The 12370-nt window shown below is 43.1% G+C and overlaps 1 protein-coding gene across 8 annotated transcripts in view; it reads left to right on the plus strand.

Moving 5' to 3' along the window:
- TCF7L2 (transcription factor 7 like 2) overlaps positions 1–12303 on the plus strand; it is a 171332-nt gene extending 159029 nt beyond the window's left edge. For 2 of the 8 annotated variants that reach the window (XM_008634421.2, XM_008634422.2), the window contains exons 10-12: positions 4656–4704; positions 5257–5307; positions 12134–12303. In XM_008634421.2, the coding sequence (XP_008632643.1) occupies positions 4656–4704; positions 5257–5307; positions 12134–12213 (180 nt within the window). In that variant the 3' untranslated portion in view covers positions 12214–12303. Of the gene's footprint in view, positions 1–4655; positions 4705–5256; positions 5308–6480; positions 6558–7147; positions 7221–8083; positions 8110–12133 lie in introns of those variants that run through there. The other 6 variants (XM_008634423.2, XM_008634424.2, XR_001862292.1 and 3 more) reach the window with 5 other exon arrangements.
- The last annotated feature ends 67 nt before the right edge of the window (positions 12304–12370 follow it).

A 12370-nucleotide genomic window follows, 5' to 3' on the forward strand; every position in this document is an offset into this window, starting at 1 on the left:
GTGTACGTGGAAAGCCCCAGGACCCCAATCTGGTAACGAGAACGGGTGCTTGCCTCGGCGATACCAAAACTACTGGGGGTAATTCCCAGCCCTCCACTTGGAAGAGGTTTCCTGGCTGGGACTAGTAAGGTGTTAGAATTGAGATAACAGTAGAGCTCTGTGAGAAAAGTCTTCCCTTCACTTTTACCAGCATCTGGAAATGCTGTTTGGCTTGCTGGTCATTTTGAATTTCATTTTTTAAAACAAAATTAAAATCCCCCTAGTATCGCTCCTCTCCACCAAAAGGAGGCAAATAATAAGTGTCTTGTGCTTATCTGAGTGAGAGTATAGTGGAAAGTGGAAGAATGACTTATCCTAGCTTCAGAGAAGGACTAGCAAAACCAAAAACATTATGTTTGAAAGTCTTACTCTTAAGTGGGGTTAAATGAATTATTCCATGCTCTACAGTTGTATATTTTGTTTATGTTTCTTTTTCATGCCCATATTACCTTTTGTTCCCCCCTACCCTCCTCATTTTTTAAAAAGCATATTGGAATTTGTGATCAATTCATGGATTGTTTTTAAGATTGATTCCTCCCTCCACTTTGCAGAAAGCCTGTTTTTGAGCTAGACATGGTAGAATTTTCTGTCTGTTAAAAAGCATAAGGGCAGCTTTATAACCCCTAGTACTGTATAGCTCCTTCCATGAAGGGTAAGCGGTGCAGATGGTAATAAGTGTTTGCAAGCCTAAGCCCATAAATTCTTGACAGATTTGTGGATTGGTGAGAGCTCTAAACCCTTTTTAATAGGATTATAGCAGCATCTTGATCTTTTTTTAAAGTTAAATAAAAATCACCTATAACTTTCAAGGTCTCTAACTCTGTAAGAAACCATGCTCCCTGCCTTCTAGTCAGACTTCCCAGCAGGTTTGGGGACCAACAGCTCTAAGATTGATGTCAGTTTTGTGTAGAGTTACACATTATGGCTTTGTTGAACTCTGTCTCTTCAATCCCCATCATCATCACTGCCTGTTTTACCACAAATATCCTATTTTGTCATATATGACAATATTTGCCTCTGCACTTTTACATGTGTGGGTGTGAAGAAGCCAGTTCAGAGCCTGCAGTGAAGCCAGAGCAGCAGCAGCAGCTCTCTACGCTCTTCTGCTGTGTCAGTGGTGGAGAATACACATGCTCACTTATTTGGCAATATGTACTTAAGGACATTTTTTCAAATCCTTCTGTTTTCTTGATCATCTTTTCTTTCCACTGGGCTCAGCTCTCCCTCCGTGGTCATTGCAGGTATAGCTGTGCATGCTCGACTGTCCTTCCAGTTCAGAATATTCTTGATTCTGTGCTCCTCAGAGGAGACCTTTTTAAGCCTGATGAGGCACAGCTCCTGCTTAGCACATTTTCCTTCTCTTTTCAGCACAGTCTGGCCTGAGGCTGTCAGACCATAGGCTCGAGGTAGTTCCTCGGCACTGTGCAGTATCATCGTCTTGGGTGTTCAAAAGGGAGTGCAGGCTTGACTGAGGTTTCGGGAATGCTCATTCTGTGCAGTGACTGTGCCACCGACAGATGGGCATGTACAAAGCCTCAGTGTTTAGGACCTTTTACTTTTGTCCTCACTGTGTGAACACTGAGAAACCCTTTCTTCTCAAGCTAAAAAGGACAGGATGAGAAAGCCGGTGCTTTCCCAGAGGCTTGATGCTGTACCCCCAAGTGACCTTCAGGGGGAACCTTCCTGCCTGAGGAGAGCATGGTACCTTTGCATCATCTGCAGGATTTATTTATGTCTCCTCTCCTGGTCCATTCACAGCTCTCCTGAGTGCCCCTCCTCCTGCAGCCGTTTGTAGGGTCTTGAGCCTTTCACACATCTAGCAGGGGAGTGACTTTGGGCTGCTTGAAGTGGTTAAATTGTTAAGCACCTCACATCAGGCTCAAGGATAAGGCCAGCTATAGCCCAGGTCTTCAGAGACAGGAGCAGTGCATTCAGGAAATGCAGCTTTCAGCCTCATGGCTTGTTCGTGTCACAAGGCACATTAGCTCTTCCTGAGATCTAATATAAGATGTTTAGCAGTGCTGAGTGCTGGACTCAGAAGTGTGTGAGGGTCCAGTCACCTCACCCACTGGTTGTCTAGAAATTTAGTACCAAAGAACTCTGCAGTCCCATCAAAACCCATGTTGGTTTGGCTCTGGAGAGGGAGCTGCCAAAATGGGTAGCAGGTGTTTACATCCATATTTACTTGCAGCATAAAAATTTGTATAATATGATGACAGAAAATGTTACAAACTGCTCATGTCTTGGAAGGACAATCCGAGGCAGAGACAAAGTGATGTCTCCTGCAGAGCACTTGAAAAACTGCTGCCACAGTTCTTTCCTTAAGTCTATATATTAATTTACCTACATAGTCAAATATCCTTTTGTAGCACAGAAATGGAACAAGGAAACCAGTTGATTCGTCTCTCTATTTCCTTTGAAAAGGGTATAAAGAAGTTGATGGGACCTCTGTCCATTCTTTGTTAGGAACAGTTTAAAAAACTTGTGTTGAAAAAGAATGAGAAATTCCTGGTCCCTGGCTGACATTCCTGTAAATCTGGTGTTTTTAACAGATTGCTCCCTAAAGGCATTACAGTACTTTAATACCTGGTTTGAAGAGCTTGTGAAAGGCAGGTGTCTCCTGACTTTTGTTCTGGCTGACCCTCGAGTGAAGAAGTTATAAGGTCTCAAACTGAAATAGTCCTTGAATTCCCAAATGTACTGCAAAAATTAAGCAAATTTGCCACAGATGCAGCCTGTTAATTATGCAAGTGGCCTCCTTGAGATTAAATAAAAGTCAGGCTTATGATCTTGAGGCAGTTGTCTGGTTTTGGTTACATTGTTGAAAGCTGGAAAAAATTCACTGATTTTCGCAGAGTTACTGTCAATCTAGATCAATATAGATGGAGCAGTCTGAGCCTCTTGCATCTTTATGTGATACGTGGATTTCAAGATACCGTGGTTTTCTCTCTTCTGTTCTCAAGGAGCTTTAGGAGCAATGCTTGTCTGCCTGTCATGTTAGACTGATGGCTGCTCTAGCAATTGACAATTTCCATATCCCAAAAAATTACCTCAGAGGTGTCTGAAATGATTTGTCATCAGCATCCAGGCTACAGGATTATGTGCATGTTGTTTAACATTCCTTTGAGATGGACAGTGCACACAGCTTTTTACATCTCCAGAGGGATCTCATAATCCTGGAACAGCCTGGACAACAGGATGGCAGTTTACAACCCTGAGCAAGTAAGGGGGGATGAGTACAGAAGCCCCATACCACAAGGCCAGCTTTGTGGAGGAAAAACAGGACAATGATGAATCAATATCCTACATTCGTTTTGGGGGAATTTTTTACTAGTACCTTCCAGGAAACCCATCATAGGGAGCATCCCGAAGGTGGATGTGCCATGCTGAAGCCCATATTAACCATGTATCTGGGATCCATCTACTGAGAAAGATGCCCACTCTGTGGGAGAACCTCTTGGCTTTCCCAGATAGGTCTAGCCCTTCAAAAGTGCTGTGAGATTCCTTCTTCCAAGATGTGTTTGTTGCCCTTTGAGGGACTGCTGCTCTGTCTTCTCACCAGCTGCTCTTACTACCATGTCTTCAAAAGCCAGGATCTCTTGTGCTGTTCATGGCTGGCATTGCTGGCTCAAAAGTTGTTGCTTTTAGCATCTGGGGAACTGTGAAAATGAAATTACTCTGTTGCGTACACTGGGCTTGTTGTACTGTGCTGCAAACTCTGTACCTCAGTGTTAGAAAAATTTTCTTGGAAAAATGGCTTTTCTCTCTTGAGCTATGCTTATTACTTTTCATTTTTTCTATTGGAAAATAATTACTGTGTTTCCACAGAAGTTGGGCTCCCAGTTGTCCTCTACCACACTGTTGGAGGGAAACAGAAAGAGCTTTTCTCCCTCCAGTCAAAAACTGTAACAAATTTCATCATCTTGTGGTACAGTGTTTGGGAAAGGGATAGAGTTTGGCAAAATACTACTGGTTTCTTCCTTATGATAGAGCAAAATGTGGGAAGGGTCTTGGCTATGTTTGGATTTTTTTTTTTCTTGTACTGGCATTGCTTTTTAAGTTGCCACTGGAGCTATAAAACTGCAGGTTAGGATTTGCTCATTACTATGGCTTCCTTGTCTGCTTGAATGCTTGGGTTTTGGTGCTGAGGAACTCCAGGGGCTCAGTCTGACCTCACTCTCCCCACTCTAAACTCCCTCTCCTTCCCTTCCCTGCCCCACCAATACATAACCACAAATGATTCTTGAAAATTCTGCATGCAGGAGCATACGCATGTCAAATGTTTTTGGCTTCATGATGATCTTGGCTCAAAAGTAGCATCTTGCAAGTCCTTCTGCCCCTGCCCCAGCTGCCTGTGGCCTTGGTGGGTGTTAGCACTGGGGGGCTGCAGTGAGGCTGTCTGAAAAGTCACAGAGAAGGCAGGCAGAGTCAATCCCAGGGTGCAGCATCTCCTTGGGGCCCCCCAAACTTCCCTGCACTGAGGGTGAGCCAGTGTCACACTTTGGTGTCCCTCCTTGGGAGCTTCCTACTCCAGCCTCATTGCTCGGTGCCCTTTTGCAAGGACACTTGTTTGGGGTTTTATTTTAATCCTTCTCGTTTGTATATGTTTTCTGCAGGGAAAGAAGAAGAAGAGGAAAAGGGATAAGCAGCCAGGAGAGACCAATGGTAAGTAAAAATAAGTCTAAACCTCTTGCTTAGTGGAAGTGTGGCAATCCCGGTGTGACCCTTGTAGGTACGGGGGAGGTGGGCACAGGTCTCCTGGCCTCAGGGGAGCCGGTCCCTATGCTAGACAGCTTTTTTTTTTTAAATGCACTCCAATTATTCACGCGTTACGCCCTTCTAAAACTAGTAACCCAGCCATTGCATGTCAGAGCCTCCTCGTGTGGCATTAGCTGAGTTTGTCCGTGGTAGTTGCCGAGCCTGTAACCGCAGAGCCGTAGCTGTAATGCCTGTGCCATCGTTTATCCAGTTGTCCGCTTCCTCCGCGCATCCGTGTGCGTGCGTGCGTGGCTGTGTGCGTGTGGTATTAATTTGGGCTGTCCCTGGATGTCCTGATGCATGCCTTACAGTGGTAAATCGCACCCATTTTAAATTAAGGAGGTTTGCCATTCTATATAGGAAATTAGAAATACTGCATAGGCAATCTCATAGTCGATCTTGAAGAAGCCCTAACTTAGTTTTTTTGAAGCCTTTGTATAATTTGTTCTTTTTTTTCAGAACACAGCGAATGTTTCCTAAATCCTTGCCTTTCACTTCCTCCGATTACAGGTGCTAATGTCATTTTGAGTCATTTAAAATAGTTTATAAACTGCTTTTTAATTTTTTTTCCTGCCATTATAGATTTTAACATTAAACACTTATGACATTAAGAAAAAAATACCATCCACACGTTTTGACAGTATTTATTATCTATATATCTTTATATCTATTATGTTTGATAGTATTTTTTAATTTTGTTTTTTTGTTTTTGTAACAATTGCTATTAAAACAGTAATACAGTAAAAATAACGCAAGAGTTGTACTAACTGTGCAAATTGAATATGCAGTATTTCTTTAAAGAGACTGATAAAGAATGGAAGCAAGTCAGTAATGAACCTCCTTAATCTAATGGCATTTTTCATGGCTCCCACTAAGTCTTCTCACATTAGCATGCATATGCATTTTTTTATTATTATTTTAGTTTTGGATCTTTTTTTTTTTTTTTCCTTTCTGCTCAAGCCTATTCATTGCAATTCACTAGCTGTACTAACTCAGCACCTTGCCATGCTTTACATTTTATTTTCTGGCTGATGCTAACATACTCATTCCGCAATCTGCTTATTCTTATCCATTCTTTTAAATACAAATTAATGAAAACAAGTAAATTGAATATTATTCCAAAAGCTGCATTATCCCAGGAGATATAATTTCCTTATTTTTTTCCTTTCTTTTTTTTTTTTTCTCTTTTTTTGTATCTGAGTTGAAGAAAAAAGCATGTTCAGGATCTAACTTCCATACTCAGCTTCTTTTCTTCCTTTTTTCCCCCCTTTAAAAAAAAAAAAAGAGAATAAAAAATCCAGCCCAAATCAATCTTGCCTGAAATATCCTGCTAGACCAACCACAATGACTTTCCTCTACCTGCTCTCTTAAAAGGGAAAGAAACAGTCCTTTATAAAGGGATACTGCAGCTTTAATTGCAACAGCTAATCTCAAGAGTTGAATAAAAATGTAATTATCACTTTTTTTAAACTTTTAAATCAAAAGTCAATATTTGCAATTAATAACAAGGACATTGATTTTTATTCCCTTTTTTATTTTTATTTTTCCTTATTTTTACCTTTCTCTTTTTTCTCCCCTTTTCTCTCTTTCCCCCTTCTCTCTCTCTCTCTCTCACTCCCCCCTCTCCCCTTTTCTTTTTTTTCCTCTCTTCCTTTTCTGCTCGCTTTTCTTGAACTCATTCAGACCTGAGCGCTCCTAAGAAATGCCGAGCGCGCTTTGGCCTTGATCAACAGAATAACTGGTGCGGCCCCTGCAGGTGTGTATAGTTTTCCCAGACTCGCTATGGCTGATTTGCAGCTGGTTTATTTGGTACTTTCCCCTTTTTTTTCCTGCCTTGTTGCTTTGTAGCTCTGTGTTGTGATCTAGAAGACACAAGGGAGTGGGACACTGCCATCAGTTATCGTCTCTCTGAAAGGGTTTTGCTTTTTTTTTTTCCTTTGTTGGTTGGTTGGTTTGTTTTGGTTTTTTTTGCCTTCCTCTTTGCTGCTGCTAGCCAAAAACCCACTGTAAAACAGCATCAACCTTAAGCCCATCTGATCTGTGGCTCAACCACGCTCCTGCCTTCCAAGCCTCCACCCAAGGAAAGTTGCTCCCAAAGCCCTTGATAGTGCGGCCCTGAGTGCGGTACTGACACCACACAGGCTCATGGCTGTGTCGGAGATGGTTTTTTGGTTTTCCTTTGGCTCATTGTGAAAGTCCTGTTTTCCTTCCTGCCCTTGGTACGAGGGGAGATTACCAAATAAAACGGAGGTGATTGAAAGCTGAACGTAGCTGTAGCTAAGATGACGCAGACCAAATGAGCTCTATCCACCATTGTGTTGTATTTTTTGTGTTTACCTTATGCTAACAGATGCAAATACTCCAAAGAAGTGTCGGGCATTGTTCGGGCTTGACCGACAGAGTTTATGGTGCAAACCATGCAGGTATAAAACTACCCATTAGGCCTTTGGGGAAATAAAAGCAATCTGTCCTCTTAGTGCATTTGTGTGATTTTATTTTTTTAATCTTTTTTCCCCACTCCCCACCTTTCTCTCTCCCACAGCATCAAATGCTAATAATCTTTGATCTTTGGAATTTCTTGCTAATTTAATGCCATTTTCTCTCTTTCTTTACCAATAACCTCTCCCTGGTGGTAGAACTGGGAACAAGAAAACTCAAAGTCCTTAAAGCTGGCAAATTTTTGGCTTTTTTTTTGGGTTTTTTTCCAGATTGTCAGCAAAATTAATGTTTAGCTGGACATTGATATTTTGTCTTTCATTTGGGTCTATGTCCCCTGCCTGCAAAGGCTTTTTAAAAAGGTTCTGGGATCTGCAGCACTAGTGTTTTTCTCATGATTAGAGATGTAAAAGCCAGTGTTTACAGCTTATATTGTATACATTCTTTTGGTATTATCTGAAAAATTAAATAGCTACCTGTTGGCTTCTATGCCTCAGTAAGGTTTATGTAGATATAATTTTTTTTAAGTGATCTGAAGTCTTTTTTTTTTTCATTTCAAAAATACACTTTTTCTTAAATTTTATCCCAACAAGTGAGCTGTAAACGTCTGAGCTCTAGACAAAACTAATTACAACTTTAGTAGCACAGTTTCCAGCATTAAAAGGAGATGAAAGACATCAGAGAGCCCAAATTCCGGCAGCCCATGTTCTACTGGAGTTTAATTCCATGTATAACTCAGTACGTACTTCTTTCTTGGTGGAGGGATACCGAGTAGTTCTTTTCTCATTCCTTTTTCCTTATATGATCGCATTTGGTTAAATTTGTTGTTTCTTTATTCTGATACAAGCAGTCTTTGAATTTGGAATATTATGATGGTAGGTATTTCAACCCAAACCACACTCTGTGTGTAGTGATTCCTCTCCCACATTTTCCCCTCTTACTCATGCCAGTCCCATGTGCTCCATCTCATTTAGAATGTAGCTCAGACGTCCATCGTATTTTGTGTATGCACGCAGTCTTGTCTGTACTTAGTGTCGAGGAAAACACGGTTTGAGGGTGGTGGTGTGTGTCACTGTACCAGAGGAGGCACCAAAAATGCCTTCTGCAGGTTGTGTATTGTCCCATTTGAGGCATGGTAGGTACGGGGTGTTGGGGTTTAGGTATCAGTACCAGGCCATGTGTTAAGCAGGCTGGCAAAGCAGCATTTCTTAGTGCTTAAAGGGGAAGGGTTCAGTCCAGAAGAGCTGAGTAGCTACTTCACTGTGTCAGGAGGCTCGAGCCTCGTGCTAGCGAAGGACTCCAGTGCTGTGTTTAGTTAGGCTCTGTTCTGTGGTTAGCTTGCTGCACACTATCAGCAGATATTTGTGTAGTCTAGAGATAGAGTATGTGAAGCATGTCAGGCTCTGCATGCCAAGTGCCAGAACTGGGGGCACATCATGTATGTGTTGCTTTATCTTTTCCTGGCTGCTTGAGTAAGCAAGATACTTTTAAAACTACATTTTATTATCAGGAAAGCTTTTTATTTGGTCTGTATAGTGCTTAGGTTACATGTGAAGCATAAACCCTCTCTTAACTTGCACCAGATTTTGGTCAGAATTCTTTTCAGTGCATCAGGGACATCTTCAGTGGTATAGCTGAGAGTTTTAGACTTACTGATTCAGAGTCAGCTGCTTTTCTTTTTGTTTTGGTTTCTTGTTTTGTTTTGTTTTTTAATGCATGGAGGCATTTTACCACTAGGTATTAAAGCATTTCTCTCCTATTTCTGGTCCTAACCATTATAACATTGCATTTACTAGCACGGTAGTATTTTGTAGCACACCTTATGTAGGTGCTAAAGATGTGCAGTTTGCTACTGTGGTGAAAACTCAGACATCTTTGCCCACAGCAACTGAATAAACCCTTGCCATCTTCTGTGGCTTTCACCCATGGGAATTGCAGCATTACAGGTTTCCTGGTGCTGTCCCAGGGCTAGTTTCAGGGGCAGCACATGTGGAGTCAGGTCTGTTGGTGTAGCAGGTTAACACTTTTCAGAGCAATGCACAAGTGAATAATCTTCCTTAGTGCTTCTGAGGAGGGATATGTAGTATTTTTGTTCCAGCCTTTAGGAGAGCAAAACTGAGGCACAAGTAGTTCCTTAGATTTTTACTTATTCCCCTTCACCAGAGCTGCCTAATGGTCTTCGAGTCTGGTAAAATTAGGCTTGCATGGTTTGGGGCATTGCCCTCTGGGCTTTTTGTCCCACCTAATCCTGACAGGTGCATGACCACAGTAACACCTGGTGTGATTGGTACAGACTGTGGAAATGTCTCCCCCTTGAGCCATCGTGATTTAAGTAAACAGCTTTTCAGACTAAAAGTGGCCACACTATTAAAGAGTTTAGCAGAGGAAGCAATGTGCTCCCTTAATCCTAGTCAAAGGAAAATTACTTCAGGTAGCAGAGCAATGGGTTTGGTTTTAAAAAGGTTGTTAACTCTGCAGTGTCAGAAGATCAGGTAGACCTGTTTTAAGGTTGCTTTGCCATGGAGCTCTTTCTTTCAGGCCACAGAACTTAAATAATATTTTCTTTTAAAGTTTGAAATGCTGGCATACTAAGTTCAGACTGCCTCCAGTTAAATAATTCACTGCCCTGTAGGTTCAGAGCAGTCCAGCTGAATGACTTTTGGATCCCCATCAATGAGGCAGGCAGAGCCTGGGGCTCTGCTTGCAAGTAATTGTAATTTGGGGAGGGAGAGAGAGTCCTGCAGTCTCTCCAAATTGTAAGAATCCATCTTTCCACACAAGTAATGTAGGTGAGCTTTGTGAAGCTTAACTGTCCTGCTTTGCCACTGGAGCTGTACAGAAGGTCCAAACAGGAGCTGTGGCCCTGGTAGTGCTGCACAGCTGAACTAGGAAGTGGTGAGAGAGGAGAGGGGAGAAAGAGCAGCAGAACTGTCCTTAGCTGAGAGACAGAGACCCCCAGTGTTGTTCGTTCATGGTAGAAGAATTAACAAGGTCTGTTTGGAGCCCACCAAATTAATTTTTTTTCCTGTCTTTTAACGTTGCTCTAATAAAGCATGGTTTACAGCCTTCACTTGCTGTCTTCTATCTTTATTTCTTTCTTTTTAACATTTAAGTTGCATGGTTGTCTTTAGTTTTTAGCATGTATTGATCTGCAGGCTAACGTGGTTAAAACTCTAATAGCCCTAACCCCTTACCTTGCCACATGGCACATGGAGCAGAATCTGAGAGCAGACCTGAGTCTCTGGAGAAAGGGATGTCACAGCACTGGTCCCTCACTGAAGCTGGTGAAAGATGGGGTGCTGGGATTGTTGTTCTCTTCCTGGCTATGGGATACAATAGTTTTAACTCCAGGATCAAGCCGATTTGATCTCCTTTGCAGATGAGAAGCATCTGTCCCTGTTGCCTGGAGGGCAGAGCTTGGTTTAACCCAGCCAAACGCAGTTGTGATACAGAGGGAGAACCCTGGTGACCAGCAGGGGAACTGGGACACCTACTGGAGTGGGGAATGTCCCCCATGACACTCAGCTGCTGTACCAGGCGCTCCCTCTGATGGAGTTGCTGAGTTGGGGTGACGTATCCACTGGAGAGGAAAAGCAACCTCCTCCTTCGTGTGGGTGGCTTTGTTCAGCTTAGCTGAGCATCCAAAGTTCTTGTGGCAGAGCTGCTCTAGACAGACTTTGTCCTATGCCTTGGGCTGTGTGACAGCACTTCAGCACTTCCCACGGGAAGTGTGCTTGTGAATAGGAGAGCTGGAGAGCCAGCATGCTTAGGGTAAAGGTGGCCACTGAACATCGTTCTGCCAGATGCTGTGGTTGTTTGCCTCATTACTTCTGTCCTACTGCTTGGCAAGAGAGATGGTGTGAAACTGTCATCTGTTTTCATTGCTCCTTTACATTATCCAGTGGACAGAGGGAGGAGAAAAGATCTCTGTCGGGTCACTTATTTACTTGAAGATGAGCAGCTCTTGCAAGACTCTCATATCCCCCGATGTGAAATAAGATCCATGTTGCTCCTCACCTTTGTACCTGTCGTCGTGCTCTTCACCTACTGAAATTGGATCCCACTCTGGAGTTACATGGATGGCCTCTCAGAGGAAAATTCCCCAAAATGCAGACAAGCAGCTTCCCAAATCTACCACTATCCCCTAAAACCAAAAGTAAAACTGAGTCGATTTAAAGCCACAACCTGCAGGCCACACAACCAGTTATTCTTGTTATTTTGGATCATACTCTGTTTTTCCTGTTCTTTTCCTGTTTTTTTCTTCTGTTTGCTTTGTTTGTTCGTTTTGTTTTTATTTCCCCTCTCTCTCGTTCTCTCTGTTATATATCCCTCCTGTCTGACTGACATTTCTGGATTTGGTGTGGTTCTTAACAGAGGAGAAAGCAATGAGCAGTAGTTTGCAGCTGTTCTTGCCTCCCAAGGGCAGGGCATCGTGAGAGACTACAGGTGACACAGGTGTAGTGATAGCCCCGTTGAGTTGGACAGCATTATGGGACATCTTGAGATGCCATCAGCTATACAGGGTTTTTATTTTAGGAGGATTAAATTACTTTTTTTTTTGTTTCCCCATGGAGGAAAGTTTGTAGATTAGAACAGTGGGTTTCAAAACCCATTTATCTGGTTTTCTGATCATTAAAATAAGGAAAGGAGGCGGCCTGAAGAGGAGGGGGATGACGAGACAATTAATTGGTGAATCCTTTCCAAATCTGCTAGCTGAAGGGAGGTTCCCGAGTGGGCTCGGTGCTGAGGACACCCAGCCAGACCCCCAGGATGGCACGTGGGGCCAGGGTGCCACCCGTGCAGAGCCCAGAGTAGCTGATTGACGGCTCTTTGCTGTAGATGACTGTCTCCATCAGCATCTCTGCCCTTTATTCACAGATAACTCTCTCCCTGTTTCTAGGAGAAAAAAAAAGTGCGTTCGCTACATACAAGGTGAAGGCAGCTGCGTCAGCCCACCCTCTTCAGATGGAAGCTTACTAGACTCTCCTCCGTCCTCCCCTGCCATGCTCGCCTCCCCCTCCAGAGACTCGAAACCACAGACTGAACAAACGCAACCCCTCTCGCTCTCATTGAAGCCCGACCCGCTGGCGCACCTGGTGATGATGCCGCCGCCCTCCTCGCTCGTGCTCGCTGAGAG

This window comes from Corvus brachyrhynchos, unplaced genomic scaffold, assembly GCF_000691975.1.
Source record: "Corvus brachyrhynchos isolate BGI_N302 unplaced genomic scaffold, ASM69197v1 scaffold705, whole genome shotgun sequence".
NCBI lineage: Eukaryota > Metazoa > Chordata > Aves > Passeriformes > Corvidae > Corvus > Corvus brachyrhynchos.